This window comes from Ostrea edulis, chromosome 6 (genome assembly GCF_947568905.1).
Source record: "Ostrea edulis chromosome 6, xbOstEdul1.1, whole genome shotgun sequence".
NCBI lineage: Eukaryota > Metazoa > Mollusca > Bivalvia > Ostreida > Ostreidae > Ostrea > Ostrea edulis.
In genome coordinates, this window is record NC_079169.1 from 12,444,593 (window position 1) to 12,457,593 (window position 13,001).

Genomic DNA, 13,001 nt, shown 5'->3' on the forward strand with positions numbered 1-13,001 from the left:
TTTTTGATATCAAAGAGCATTGAAACAGGTTCCTGTTCATTTGGAAGCAACCTGTCTGAAATGGATATCTTTGTCTTTCTGACGTTTATGATTCATGATTACATTTATCATTAGTTTGGTAAATTCAACCTATTTAACAGCAATACTGAGTACAATTATGCAATTATCCAGTTTTAATGACCGGGACGTAATTATTGTCAAGTTAAGTTATATCAGTAACCTAAAAAGGAATCTCTCATACAAGTTGCTCACTAGTACTTACTAATACTTTTGGTTCAGCTATTCAGGAGAATATTTTGATTTCACATTTCAATGCTTCATTTCAATAAGATGCAAGTTCATATATTTTACCTTTTCTGGACTGTACTACAATATATGTGAATTTTAATGCATAGATTATGCCACAACAGGGTTGTTTGAAATCGAGTTGATCAAACATGCCAATATAATTAAGAGTTAACATATTGCAGAAGTATATGCCTGTTTCAGGAATGATAATTCGAGTTAATGGAGTGGATCTGACAACTAAATTTAAGAATGACAGCTATACATTCCGAACACCAAATGTGTCATTGCAGTGGGAAAATCACACAATATCAGCAACATTTCTTAAACCTTGTAAGTAAATTTGGAATGCAAATAATGTATTATGCTTCTATTTCCCATATACGCAGTCCACTCCACTGATATTGAAATCGCAATAACGTTATTTATATAGTTCAACATCGGTTATATTGAATTTTGCATATAATTAACAATTGAGGTCAGTCCCATGCAAATAAAAAAGATCCTGGGTAATCAAGAAAGAAACTTGAGACATTCACTTGTTATTTTTGTTTTCAGATATTAACATGAAAATCACTCTTGGAAAACGATCCCTAATTTGCGAGACACTGGTCAATGCAAAATATAAGGGTCTAGTGTTAGGTTTGATGGGAAACTTTGATGGAAACAAAACGAACGACTTCATTCTCTCAAATGGCACCGTGTTAACAGAAAATGCAACTAAAACCGAGAGGGGCATCTATTACAATTTCGGACAGTTTTGTAAGCATATACATTTGCACATGACATCAAATCTTATTTTTGTTGTTGTTAATTGTGTATGGCATACATTACATTATTTCCATTTAGGGTCTGTCAGTGAAAAGTCTACTTTATTCCACTATGATGACGGATTAACATACAATGATTTTTCACATCCTGAATTTGTGCCACTATTTACTGACGAAGTGGACGAAAATCGCATCAACGAAGCAAAAGGGAAATGTGGATCCAACCCGTCAAAAGCTTGTATATCAGATTATCTTGCAACGGGGGATATTGAATTGGCAATGTCTTCTGGAAACGCTGAGTGGAACTCAAAATTAGATACATCGATTATTGGTAATACACATGTAAATGCATAAATAAAATACCCTTTTTAGTACCCTTCTTGAATTGGAACATCATTGTTTTAACATTTCTCTAAGTTGCACAAAATAACCTGTGTGAAATGATGATTATGACAATGGTTATAGTCTGATCGACTTATACCGCTTTGTAAAGCTGTATTTTTCAATTGTTCTCACGTTTGCGCTGTTGGGACGCACCATTGCATTCGCGGTGTTAAACTTTCTTTTGCAACAGAAAATGAAAGTCCTGAGATATCCGGGAATACCACAGTATATGTTGTTGTCAACAAGGAAGTGGAAATGAGGTTCAATGTTTCTGATGATGGAGAAACACATCCAGCATACATAATTTTAAAACAACCAGATAATTTTCTGCTTGACGATGAAACAGGAGTAGCCAGATGGACACCTCAAAACGCTAGTGTTTCTGAAATCAGGTAAAATTGTGTTTAGAAAAGTATTGAAGTTCAGAAAACATTATTTGTGTTTCATTTTCTCTATTTGTGTTCAATCCATTTATAACATTATTACACTTATCCTTTTTCGTTAGTATTATTGCTGTTGACAGCCAAGGTGCACAGTCCCCCTCCCTCGATGTTTCCGTCATATTGTGTACTGGTTGTAGTGACCGCGGGGATTGCGATTACGTCAATGTTATCCCTTCTGATAATGACCGATTTCACACGGCAGCCTGCAGCTGTAACATTGGATATTCTGGTATATATGCTTCTAAGTACACCTATTTCATTTACAGCATACCTATACAATCTTTGAGTTTTAAGACTGACTGGATTATTTAATGGAGAGTAAGATTGAATAGTTTATCGTAGTATATGCAAGGTGAAGATAACGAACAGTGATGAATCTCATAATTCCTATAAGCAATACAAAATAGTAGTTGGGCAAACACGGACCCGTGGACACACCAGAGGTGGGATCAGGTGCATAGGAGGAGTAAACATCCCTTGTTGACCGGTCACACCCGCCGTGAGCCCTATATCTTGATCAGGTAAACGGTGTTATCCGCAGTCAAAACCAGTGTGCCAAGAACGGCTTAACAATCGGTATGAAACACGTCAGACAGCATTTGACCCAATGGGAGGTTGCATTGACGAAATGTCTGTCATTGGTACCCCTTGCTTAATTTATCTGGCGGCTGCCACATGATCTAACTGGCTGTCGCCACTAAACCCATATGGTGGTCATCACTTAATCCAATTAACAATGGCGACTTACCAATTGCCAATCGCTTTGTAGACTAACTAGCTGTCGCCATTAAAGTTATCTCCTGATCACCACTTAATTTATATGACGGCCGCCACTTAATCTATGCACGGTGGCTGTCAACCAACTACTGAGTTATTTTAAGATGATAGAATCGTACGCTGATATGTAACAACGTTTTTTAAGTGATGGAAGTTGGAGGAGAAATTGTAGTTTAGAATTGTTGACAAGCAGAAAAGGAATCTAAAATTTCTCTTTTGCCCAAACTTCACATCCTAAATTGAGGGAAGGGGGCTTCGTTTGTCTTTCAATTCATCAGCTAATTCAAGTTTATATCCATCTTTGCCACTTGTTACTACTACCAAACAAAAATGGGATGGGGGCAAATCCGTCACCATATCTTATTTTGCATGTGAAATGTACAAATAATGGAAAATGAACGTTGTTAAAATACCCATTGGTTGTACGTGTCTTGTACGTTGATATATTGAGTAAATACTTGTATGTTCTCGTGCGCGAATCTGTCTATCAATATTTGATATCATGAACATTCATATAACTTTAGAAATTAACAGCACAATTGACAGACGATAATGATCGTCATTGTATAACACGATAATTGTACATATTATTAATTGTTGGAAAGAGGATTACAGGAGTTTCATTTTGGATTGATTGATGTTATATTGATTAACATTCCTCTCAAGATTTTTTTTTTTCAAAAAGAAAGAAACAGCAGTTAAATAAATGGTACTCGTCTAATAGATAAAGTGACGGCCGTCAGATGAATTAATGTTCATTCTATATACTCTGGCATTTACCGAATTCTGCACGTAGGGGCTATAGCAAAATGACCAATGTCTTTCATGTATCTATTCTATCTAATAGGAGATAATTGTGAGAATGAGACAGACGCCTGTCTACAGAGCCCCTGTCCTCTGGGTAGGGATTGTACTGACCTGTCCCCCGAGGAAGAGGCCAGACTGGGACGAGGATACAACTGCTCAGAATGTCCCACTGGGTATAAAGATGTCAACAATAAATGTGAAGGCTTGTATCACTAAAACATTAAACAGGAATATTTTCTTATTACTATATTCTACATAGCTGGAAAGGTTTCGTAAAGGTTTTTGAAAGGTACATTACATGTAGATAATTATTGCGGCATAATAAATGGAAATATCAATGGGTACTCTATTTGAGCGCTAAGTATATACAAAAATATTAAAACATATAATATTTGAAGATTTATTTGACTAATTAGAATTTTGTAAGACATGGGTCACATGTGTATCATGCAAGGAAGTGATTAGTATGCAAATACGATATTGATTGACCAACTTCATTTTAAAATTAGATATTAATGAGTGTATATCGGCTGAAAGTAACTGTAATGTTACCAAAGAAACGTGTGAAAACACAGACGGCAGTTACATCTGCAACTGTTTAAAAGGATACAGAAAGTCGGATGACACTTGTAATGGTATGTACATTGTATGTTCAAGAAAATATTTCATTTACTTATATGTACATATAACACACAGCCATGAAGGTAGATAAATTTGGAATGTAAATGTGTAAGTCGTCAAATCAATAACTGGTATAAGGATTTCTCTCTGAAACTAACTAAAGGACGAATTAAAGTCGCACTCCCAATTTTGTTCTTCATGTTTTCTTAACGAAGTATTGGGTTGGAAATGTATTCAACATATTTACAATCACATTTTATATAACAGATATAAACGAGTGCATGGAGGGAACGTCTGGGTGTCAACAACTTTGTAGTAACACCCCGGGATCATTTAGGTGCGTGTGTTACCCAGGATTCAGTCTGAATGAGGATCAATCTACTTGCGATAAAACAGGTACCATGTCACGGTAGAGTAAAATCTTACGTGTATCTTTGCAGAAGTTTTATGTTTGCATTTTTGCTGAGGTACAGGTGAATGAAGATAAATGTACCTGAGATAAAACAGGTAAACAGTTAATGTCTTGTTTTCGCAGCAATTTTATTTTTGTAGTTAATCTGTAGCATATTTTCATGAAATTAAAAATTCATTGAAATTATATGAACATAGCCTTTACTAGTGGAGTAAATCGGTGAGAATTTTACACATTTGGTTATAAGTACGTCATATATAAAAATACATTAAATTACAGGTGACGATCTCTGTACAAATTTTGAGAAGGCGTGTGAGTATGCTTGTAGTACAATAAACGGAACTAACCAGTGTATATGTCCATCTGGGTACCAACTCACAGATAATGGTATACACTGCAGAGGTATCAATACAGGTTTTATCACACCTACTTTGTCTTTTAATATAGACATTTGAACTAACTGACGGTTTTTAAAAGAAATGAATTTGAAACAGTGTTATTGTGTATGTTTATTACAAGATAATTGAAATTTTATTTAGATATTGATGAATGTGCACTGGATACTTCACCATGTGATCAAGAATGCCTCAACCTGAACGGGTCATTCCAGTGTGCCTGCCGTCCTGGTTACAATCTGAACGCAGATAAAACTTCCTGTTCAAGTAATTTACATAATAATGTACCTGTAGTTATTTAGCAAAGATATATGTGGAATCACAAACGATTGCAATTGGTTGTCGTCCGTCATCGTCCGTCGTGCTTCGTCCGTCGTGCGTTAACAATGGAACATTTCTAACTTCGTCTTAATACCTACCTGTCCAATTCTTTTCAAATTCGATATGAATCATTATTGCGACAAGGGGGCGTCAATTGTAAATTTCAGGACTCCAACATCCCTGGGGCCTTAGAGGCGGCCCAAAATTGACCAATTTTCAAAAGTCTTCTTCTCAAGAACCACACACTGATTTTGACTGCGGATAACTCCGTTTACCTGATCAGGATATAGGGCTCACGGCGGGTGTGACCGGTCAACAGGAGATGCTTACTCCCCCTAGGCCCCTGATCGCACCTCTGGTGCGTCCAGGGGTCCGTGTTTGCCCAACTATCTATTTTGTATTGCTTATAAGAGTTATGAGATTTATCGCTGTCCCTTATCCTCACTTTTCATACAGTACCTGCAACGGTATTCTTGACATGATAAACGATAGAACATGATACACGCACGATACAATAGGATACACGCACGATACGATAGGATACACGCACGATACGATAGGATAGGATACACGCACGATAGGATAGGATACACGGTAAATACCACAATGCAAAATAGATAGTACACGACTTGACTCCTACATGTGGTACAACCTGGTCTTTGAAAATAAGAAAATCATGAAAGTTTTCAATTTGGATGACCCTCGAAATAAATGAAACTTCAGACTTTTTGGGGGGAAAAGTGTCAAATTTTGTTGAGATGGCCTCATTGTGGCTAGTTGATGGACTCAAGGTTAGGGTTAGGGTTAAAGTTTTACTTTTAATTTACTTAAAGTTTTAAGTATACCATATGCACAATTCTTTTTGCTTCAGTTATTTATTGATACATTTTAGCATGATTCTTGATTTTGTCCATTATGTGGAAATGTTTCAAACAGAACCTGTAAACAAGACCAGCGACTTAAGACAGACTTTGGGAAACTCAGATAGTGATGTCTGGATAATTATTGACACATGTGCCCAGGGCATGAGAGTGGTCATTCAGGGATTTTATTCGCTTGTATCGACCTCCACAAATAACAGAAGACATCCGCCAAGGAATAATCTTTTTGGAAGGGATGGCATTTCATCCTTGCAAAATTGCTACAAAATTCATACAATGTACGCGACATTAATTTTGATGTAAAATTGAAAAGTGTCAATCATGATACCAGATGCAGACTACTTTTCATCATAATGTCAACGTTGGAATACTCTAAACTAGATAAAATTCAAGAGCAAATGGATTGTTGATTAGTTGTTTGTTTGTTTTACAAACATATCCAAAATGTGTTGACTGCTTATTGTTTTCGGTTCTTTCTTATTTACATGCAGATGTACGGGTATTGTTCACATTAGTGGACCCCCTTCCAGGTATCTGGCTAGCTGCACACAAGGCAGATCTAACCTCAGATTACCATTTTTTCCGGTTATATGGGTCGGCAGGAGGGAGTGTCTATTCTCTTCGATCTTTCTCTGTCAGCGTTCTCCATGATATCATTGGCCGCAAAAACTTTCAAAAAATTGAATCCCATAGGGATAATGAAGTAGAGTCAGATTCTGATGCAAAACATTTAGGAAAGTTCGAATCCAATGAATTTGGAAATGACTTTCCCATGTACTGTCTCAAAGAAGTAGATAACATTGATAAGAGCTATCCCTGTACACGTCCATGTTATGCAGTAACTCTACATGCAGACAATTCCTTATTTGTTTTCATATCTGTTAAAAAAAGCTATAATCTTTTAAGATATATTTATGAGATATAAACATCATGGCATACAGTTATTATGTGAATGTAAAAAGTATTTTATTTACATGGTTGATTGTCAGAGCAGTACTTGATCTCTAAGGATGTAGATACTGTAAAAATAAACATGACGCAGATCTATATAGTTTTTCACATGTCCCTTGATACTTCTCGCATTCAAGAGGTTTCTGTACTAATACATGGTGCAAGAAATACATCCATTTCCTGTGTCGTAGGTCAGTTTGTGGACAGTGGTAGCCTAAAATACAAATTAAATTATCCTATTATTGTTTTTACAGTAGAGATATTTAATATATTATACAATTGAATACAGTTTTTCTTTGATGTATTCCACATTTGATATTTTTATTAGACACATAAATAAATACAGTAAACATAATAATGACAAAGTTCATTTGTCACCATTATGAATGAAAATGACCTTGAACAATGAAAGAATAAAAGAAGAAGTAGAAAAAATATTAAATTCAACCTCCAATTCATTCTTTTGTTTGAGTGCTACATTACTTTTCTGGAATGGAAAATATCAGTTAACTAATTAATGATGTTCTGATGAGGTCAATTTTATCATCTTTATGTACAAACTCCCTCTAATACCCCTCTGTCACTATATAGCTTTTAGAAGTGATGAATTTCAAATTTAAATCCAAAGGCATTGATAGAATACAAACTAAAGGCCTTTCACATGGTAGCCATACGCTCTATCTACTGAGGTTGATGGAAATTGTTGAATAAAGAACTCAGAATGGAAAAATTCTATACTAGTAATGTGTTTGCTATATTTGATTGCAACTTTACATTTAAAAAAAAAATCTTGAGCTAATGAAAGGTGAAGATAACGAACAGTGATACATCCCATAACTCCTATAAGCATACAAAATAGATACATGTATTGCTTGTAGGAGTTATGAGATTGATCACTGTTTGTTATCTTCACCTCTTATACATGTAGTTGGGCAAACACGGAACCCCGAACACACCAGAAGTGGGATTAGGTGCCTAGGAGGAGTAAGCATCTCCTGTTGACCGGTCACACACCCCGTGAACCATAAATCCTGATCAGATAAACGGAGCTATCCCCGTAGTCAAAATCTATGTGCCAAGAACGGCCTAACAATCTGTATGAAACATGTCAGACAGCATTTTACCCAATGATAGGTTGTATTGATGAAGTAAATCGTTACAACGACTATAGACTTTGCGAAATGCTGACTTCAATTGAAACTGTTGAAACCCCTGTATCATCAACTTGTCAGTAGATTGCCTCGATTTAAAAACTGACCATACGCAGAACAAGCTCTTGCGTATCGTATCAATATAAAAAAATTGCAGTTAAAATCAAGAGGGGGGTGGTAAGTAGTTCGAAATCCTTGTACCTCCCCATTACTTTTATAAGGATTATTTCAGACTATCCACACATATTAATCGGGTATACATTTAGTGACACATTCAGAAATCCTCTATAAAGCACTGGTTTTATTATACGCCCTGTCTTTCGTTGGAGCAATTTTTTTGATATTGTGTTCTTCATTTGTTGAACGGTTTCTTTTGTTTTATCCTCATTACAATTAAACAGTCCAAAAGTGTACTGAGATCAAGAATGGTAATCAACAACATTATCCAGCCATATGTCTCCAAGGAAGGGAGTTACAGTACATGCTTTGAAAACCTATAAAAGTTGGGGGTGCAGAAAACTTTACTTTATATTTTAGATGATAGTAGATAATTGGAGGGCAAAGTGGTTTTCTCCTGCCAACACCAACTGAGTGTCATGCATAAGCACTATGAAAATACAACTGCTAGAAAGTGGGACTCTCATGACCCCCTTGATAGATCTTTTACTGACCAGTATCCATTACCATTTGATACAATGTTGCTGAATAGAAATCGGAAAAACTCTTTGTTCAAATTAATAACAATGATATAGATATATCCAAATTATTTTTTTCTACTTAGTACATGTAGTTTCAAGATACGATAAATTGTTTTGATAATGGGAAATACCTGTCACTCCTAATCATTTAAGAGTGAAAATGAGTTTACTATCACCAAGAAATTCATTATTGTACGTATATCTATGAAAACATGCAACTGTAACCTTGACATCAAATGCAGGTGCTTAACTTGATTAACATGAAGACGTCATCATTGTTGGCGAAAGACTACACAATTAAGGCCTATGATTGGCGCTTATGGCCTTGAAGAGGGAGAAATATCTATCGTGACACACCTGTTGTGACATGGGGCCTCGATTTTTGCGGTCTGATCCGAAGGACCGCCCCATTTAGTCACCTCACTCCCTTGGAAAAATATCTAAGTCCTCTCATCTACATGGAGCTACACTAGTTAGGGGTACATGTAGCTCTGTCAATTTCTATATGAAACGTATATCCATTTGTAGATATGCTTATAGTCAGTTAAACCACCCATGTTTATTGTGAAATATTTTCATTTTTCTTCAGGTGTAAAATATCACTGCATGTCATGATCATAAATTCAAAATAACAACAAATTGAAACCTGACATTATCTATACACCACTATGCAATTATGACAAGTAAAGGAAAAGTGACATGGATACACAACTTTATATAATGGTATGATAAACTAAGGATAACCAATTTTAAAAACTGAAGTTAACTTTTTTCTAATAGGGAAATATATTCAACAGAAGTTTAATAGGTTACTTACTGACCATAATTTGATGATTAACTTATGCAATATTTAGTTTACAGAATTCATAACATATACATATAGGTGTTATTTTTATTCCATTGTTTAATATGTCTAAACAAGATTATAAATGACCAAAAGATGACCAACCTCTAGTGATGGCAGACTGGCAGTTGTCGTTTTTCCTTTGAAGCTGAGGTTGATCCAGTATTTATAACTTGGATCTCCTTCTGCTTTCTTCACACTATGATACCGTTATCAGGTTTTTTCCGCGTCATGTTGTTTCCTCGAATCAGAACCTAAAACAGCTTCTCTGAATCCATTTCTGACGATTGCGGGTTTTGTTTGCATGTAATCATAGAGCTTTGTCCGCCATTTCGCTCTAAAAGGCCTCATCCGGGTGAGAGATAGACCGACCTTCACCTCGTCAATTTCGGAAGACGAACTCAGCTGATCACACACCTGTGCTGCGTACCAGTTTCAAAAACAATTTTGCATTTTTGTTTACACTCAAGTATATTGTAAATATGTACAATTTGTCGGTATAGTAACGTAAATCACTGTTCGTTAGCTGTAATGGTACTAATGCAAAATATTTATCGATAATTATTTTCAGTTTACATATACGAGTAGCTTAAATATAATTATACATTGATGGAAGCAACGAATGTGGTTCTTTTAATTAGCTTGTCATTTATTAAATAAACACCGAGCCTTACATAGTTGTTATGTGGCGCTTGTCGGATTTTGGGGGAAACAATATACACTAAACACAGAACTATCACCACACCATTACACGTATGCTATATAACTCTATCATATAAACAAACATTTGTAACAAATTTACGCGGATTTATTTTCCACGATACGAAAATGGTCGTGAAAAAAGCGGAAATTAGATACACGCGGAAAAAACCTGATATACGGTATGTCACATATTTCCCTTCTATATTTTATTACTTCTTACCGAAACATTTTACACACGCGTGAAGTGTATAGCTGATTCGTCTGTCATTTTCATTATGAACAATTTCTTGATCAGAACGTTTCCCTAGCCATTCGTCTCTTTCACATAACAAGAAAACCCACGAAGACAGTATACGTTAACCCAGAATACATCCTCGAAACCCGTGACTATCTGGTGTTATCAGCGAAACTGTGCGCGCAGGTATATTGTTTATTATTTGCTCGGATTTATCGGGACGCTTTAGAAAAAAGTATGTTGTTCCGAGAGATTGAGACGACACCGAAAATTTTCTAGGCGACGCTCTAATTAAATAACATCATAGGTCATGCTGAAGTGAACCCTAAAGCGGAGATGTTAGATCCTATATGTAGCGATAGTAGATGAGCGGATCATAGGATCTAATTTTAATTAGATTGGGTTCTTCACCTACAGTTCGTGGCGTCTCAATATGAGTGAAATCGGGATTAGCATTACTATCATTGTGCATTTATATAGCGCCTTACATAATCAACACATTCACCCAAAGCGCGTTGCATGTAAAACAAACAATGGATATATTAAAAAGGACATGTAATAACATTCAAGTGATATTAGCATATAACTAAGTCTAGCCAAAACTATGAAATATTATAAAAGACATTCTAAACGTTTATAAGAATGGGGGGGTTATTTAAATTTGTATGTAAAACAAATAAATAAACAACAAACTGGCATATAAGTTGATGTAACCGGGTACTCAGCATTCCCATTTTATGTTAATACATGTTTTTCACAAATGCTATGTACGTTGTAATGATCTAATTCGCGCAACACGAACTACGATTCTGTAGTTGTTTATTTTGCATCAACAGAATGTGAACTACCAAACTACGGTGAGAATTGCAGACAGGTGTGTGCATGTGGTCCAGGTGTGGACATATGTGACCCTGTTAGTGGATGTGTCTGTCTCCCGGGATGGACCGGGAGAAACTGCAGTGTAGACATTGATGAGTGTCAGCTAAACCCAAGTATATGTGGTAGCAATAAACTCTGCCATAACACTGAAGGTTTTTACCAGTGTGATTGTTTACAAGGATTCAAATTAATCGAAGACAAGTGCGAAGGTTGGATTTTTGTTTTATTCTATCAATTTCAAATTGAATTTGATTAGGTTTTTGGGAAGGTATGTGTTCAATATAGGAATAAAATTTTATGTATCGATGTAATTTTATATCCGTCACATTGTTTCTTGTTTTTAAAGATATCGATGAGTGTGACGATGCATCATTGAATGACTGTCCAGTGGACACGACACAGTGCATGAACACGTTCGGTAACTATACCTGTGAATGTAAAGAAGGATATCAGAAGGAGAACTCCGTTTGTGAAGGTAATAATTTACTTTCAGGTATTGTTTTACAAATAAAATAGAAAAAATGCGTCGCTTTGAGTACGCTTGTGATCATGAAGTTTCTTTCACAAAAGTTCTTGATATCCAAAATTAATAATGAAACCATGTATTTCCAATAAACCCAGCTACAAGTGTAAAAACACGTTAATAAAATATTATAAAAACGTTCTCTTAAAAGACTGAAAACATTTTTCTGAAATGTTTTAAAAACGCAAAAATGTATGGTCACGTAGATGTTATAATAATGTTTTGTAAACACTTTGAATGGAATGTTAAGATAGAGGTTTGATAATATATTTTGTAAGGTTTCCAGTTTACTGATGTTTGAATGTGTTATAGAACATTTTTAGGCATACATTTGTTACTGTTTTTATACTGTGATTATATTTTTTTTTTATTATGTATTCTGATAATATGATGAAAATAAATAATTATAATATAATCCATATAATTTATTTAATACATCGCAAGTCATTGGTTGTAAACCAAAGTGGAAGTAATGCAAGGTGAAGATAACGAACAGTGATCAATCTCATAACTCCTACAAGCTCCATGTCGGAGATCCTTTATAAATCAAAGTCCTTTGGCTTCTTCAATGATGCCCTTACATAAACGGGTAGATCTGGGTGTCCATTGTCTTTCAATATTTTGAAAAAAGGCTGTCAATTGCATTTACTCATATTTCATGAGTATTAATTCAGTTTTTAAGCGATTCTCTTAATAGATCGGAGTCATAATTACATGTACTGTCATCATCAGAATCCGATAAAGATGTGTCAAAATTAACAATAGCATCGGTATTTTCAGTGTGGTCAGACTCAGAGTCAATATGTTGAACATTTAAGTTTTGAATATAAGGATTGTGTATAACTTGCTCTGTTTCTTCGTATTTATTTTCTTCCTCCAAATGGTCATCAACGTGATGTGATGTGATGTCTCACCGTCATTT

General features: G+C 35.3%; 1 protein-coding gene across 1 annotated transcript in view; it reads left to right on the plus strand.

Moving 5' to 3' along the window:
- LOC125645542 (uncharacterized) overlaps nt 1-13,001 on the plus strand; it is a 61,615-nt gene that overhangs the window by 24,446 nt on the left and 24,168 nt on the right. Inside the window, exons 17-28 of the mRNA XM_048871128.2 lie at nt 490-618; nt 844-1,047; nt 1,135-1,386; nt 1,630-1,831; nt 1,945-2,111; nt 3,507-3,668; nt 3,976-4,101; nt 4,355-4,483; nt 4,779-4,901; nt 5,039-5,161; nt 11,514-11,765; nt 11,903-12,031. Of these exons, the coding sequence (XP_048727085.2) occupies nt 490-618; nt 844-1,047; nt 1,135-1,386; nt 1,630-1,831; nt 1,945-2,111; nt 3,507-3,668; nt 3,976-4,101; nt 4,355-4,483; nt 4,779-4,901; nt 5,039-5,161; nt 11,514-11,765; nt 11,903-12,031 (1,998 nt within the window). The remainder of the gene's footprint in view (nt 1-489; nt 619-843; nt 1,048-1,134; nt 1,387-1,629; nt 1,832-1,944; nt 2,112-3,506; nt 3,669-3,975; nt 4,102-4,354; nt 4,484-4,778; nt 4,902-5,038; nt 5,162-11,513; nt 11,766-11,902; nt 12,032-13,001) is intronic.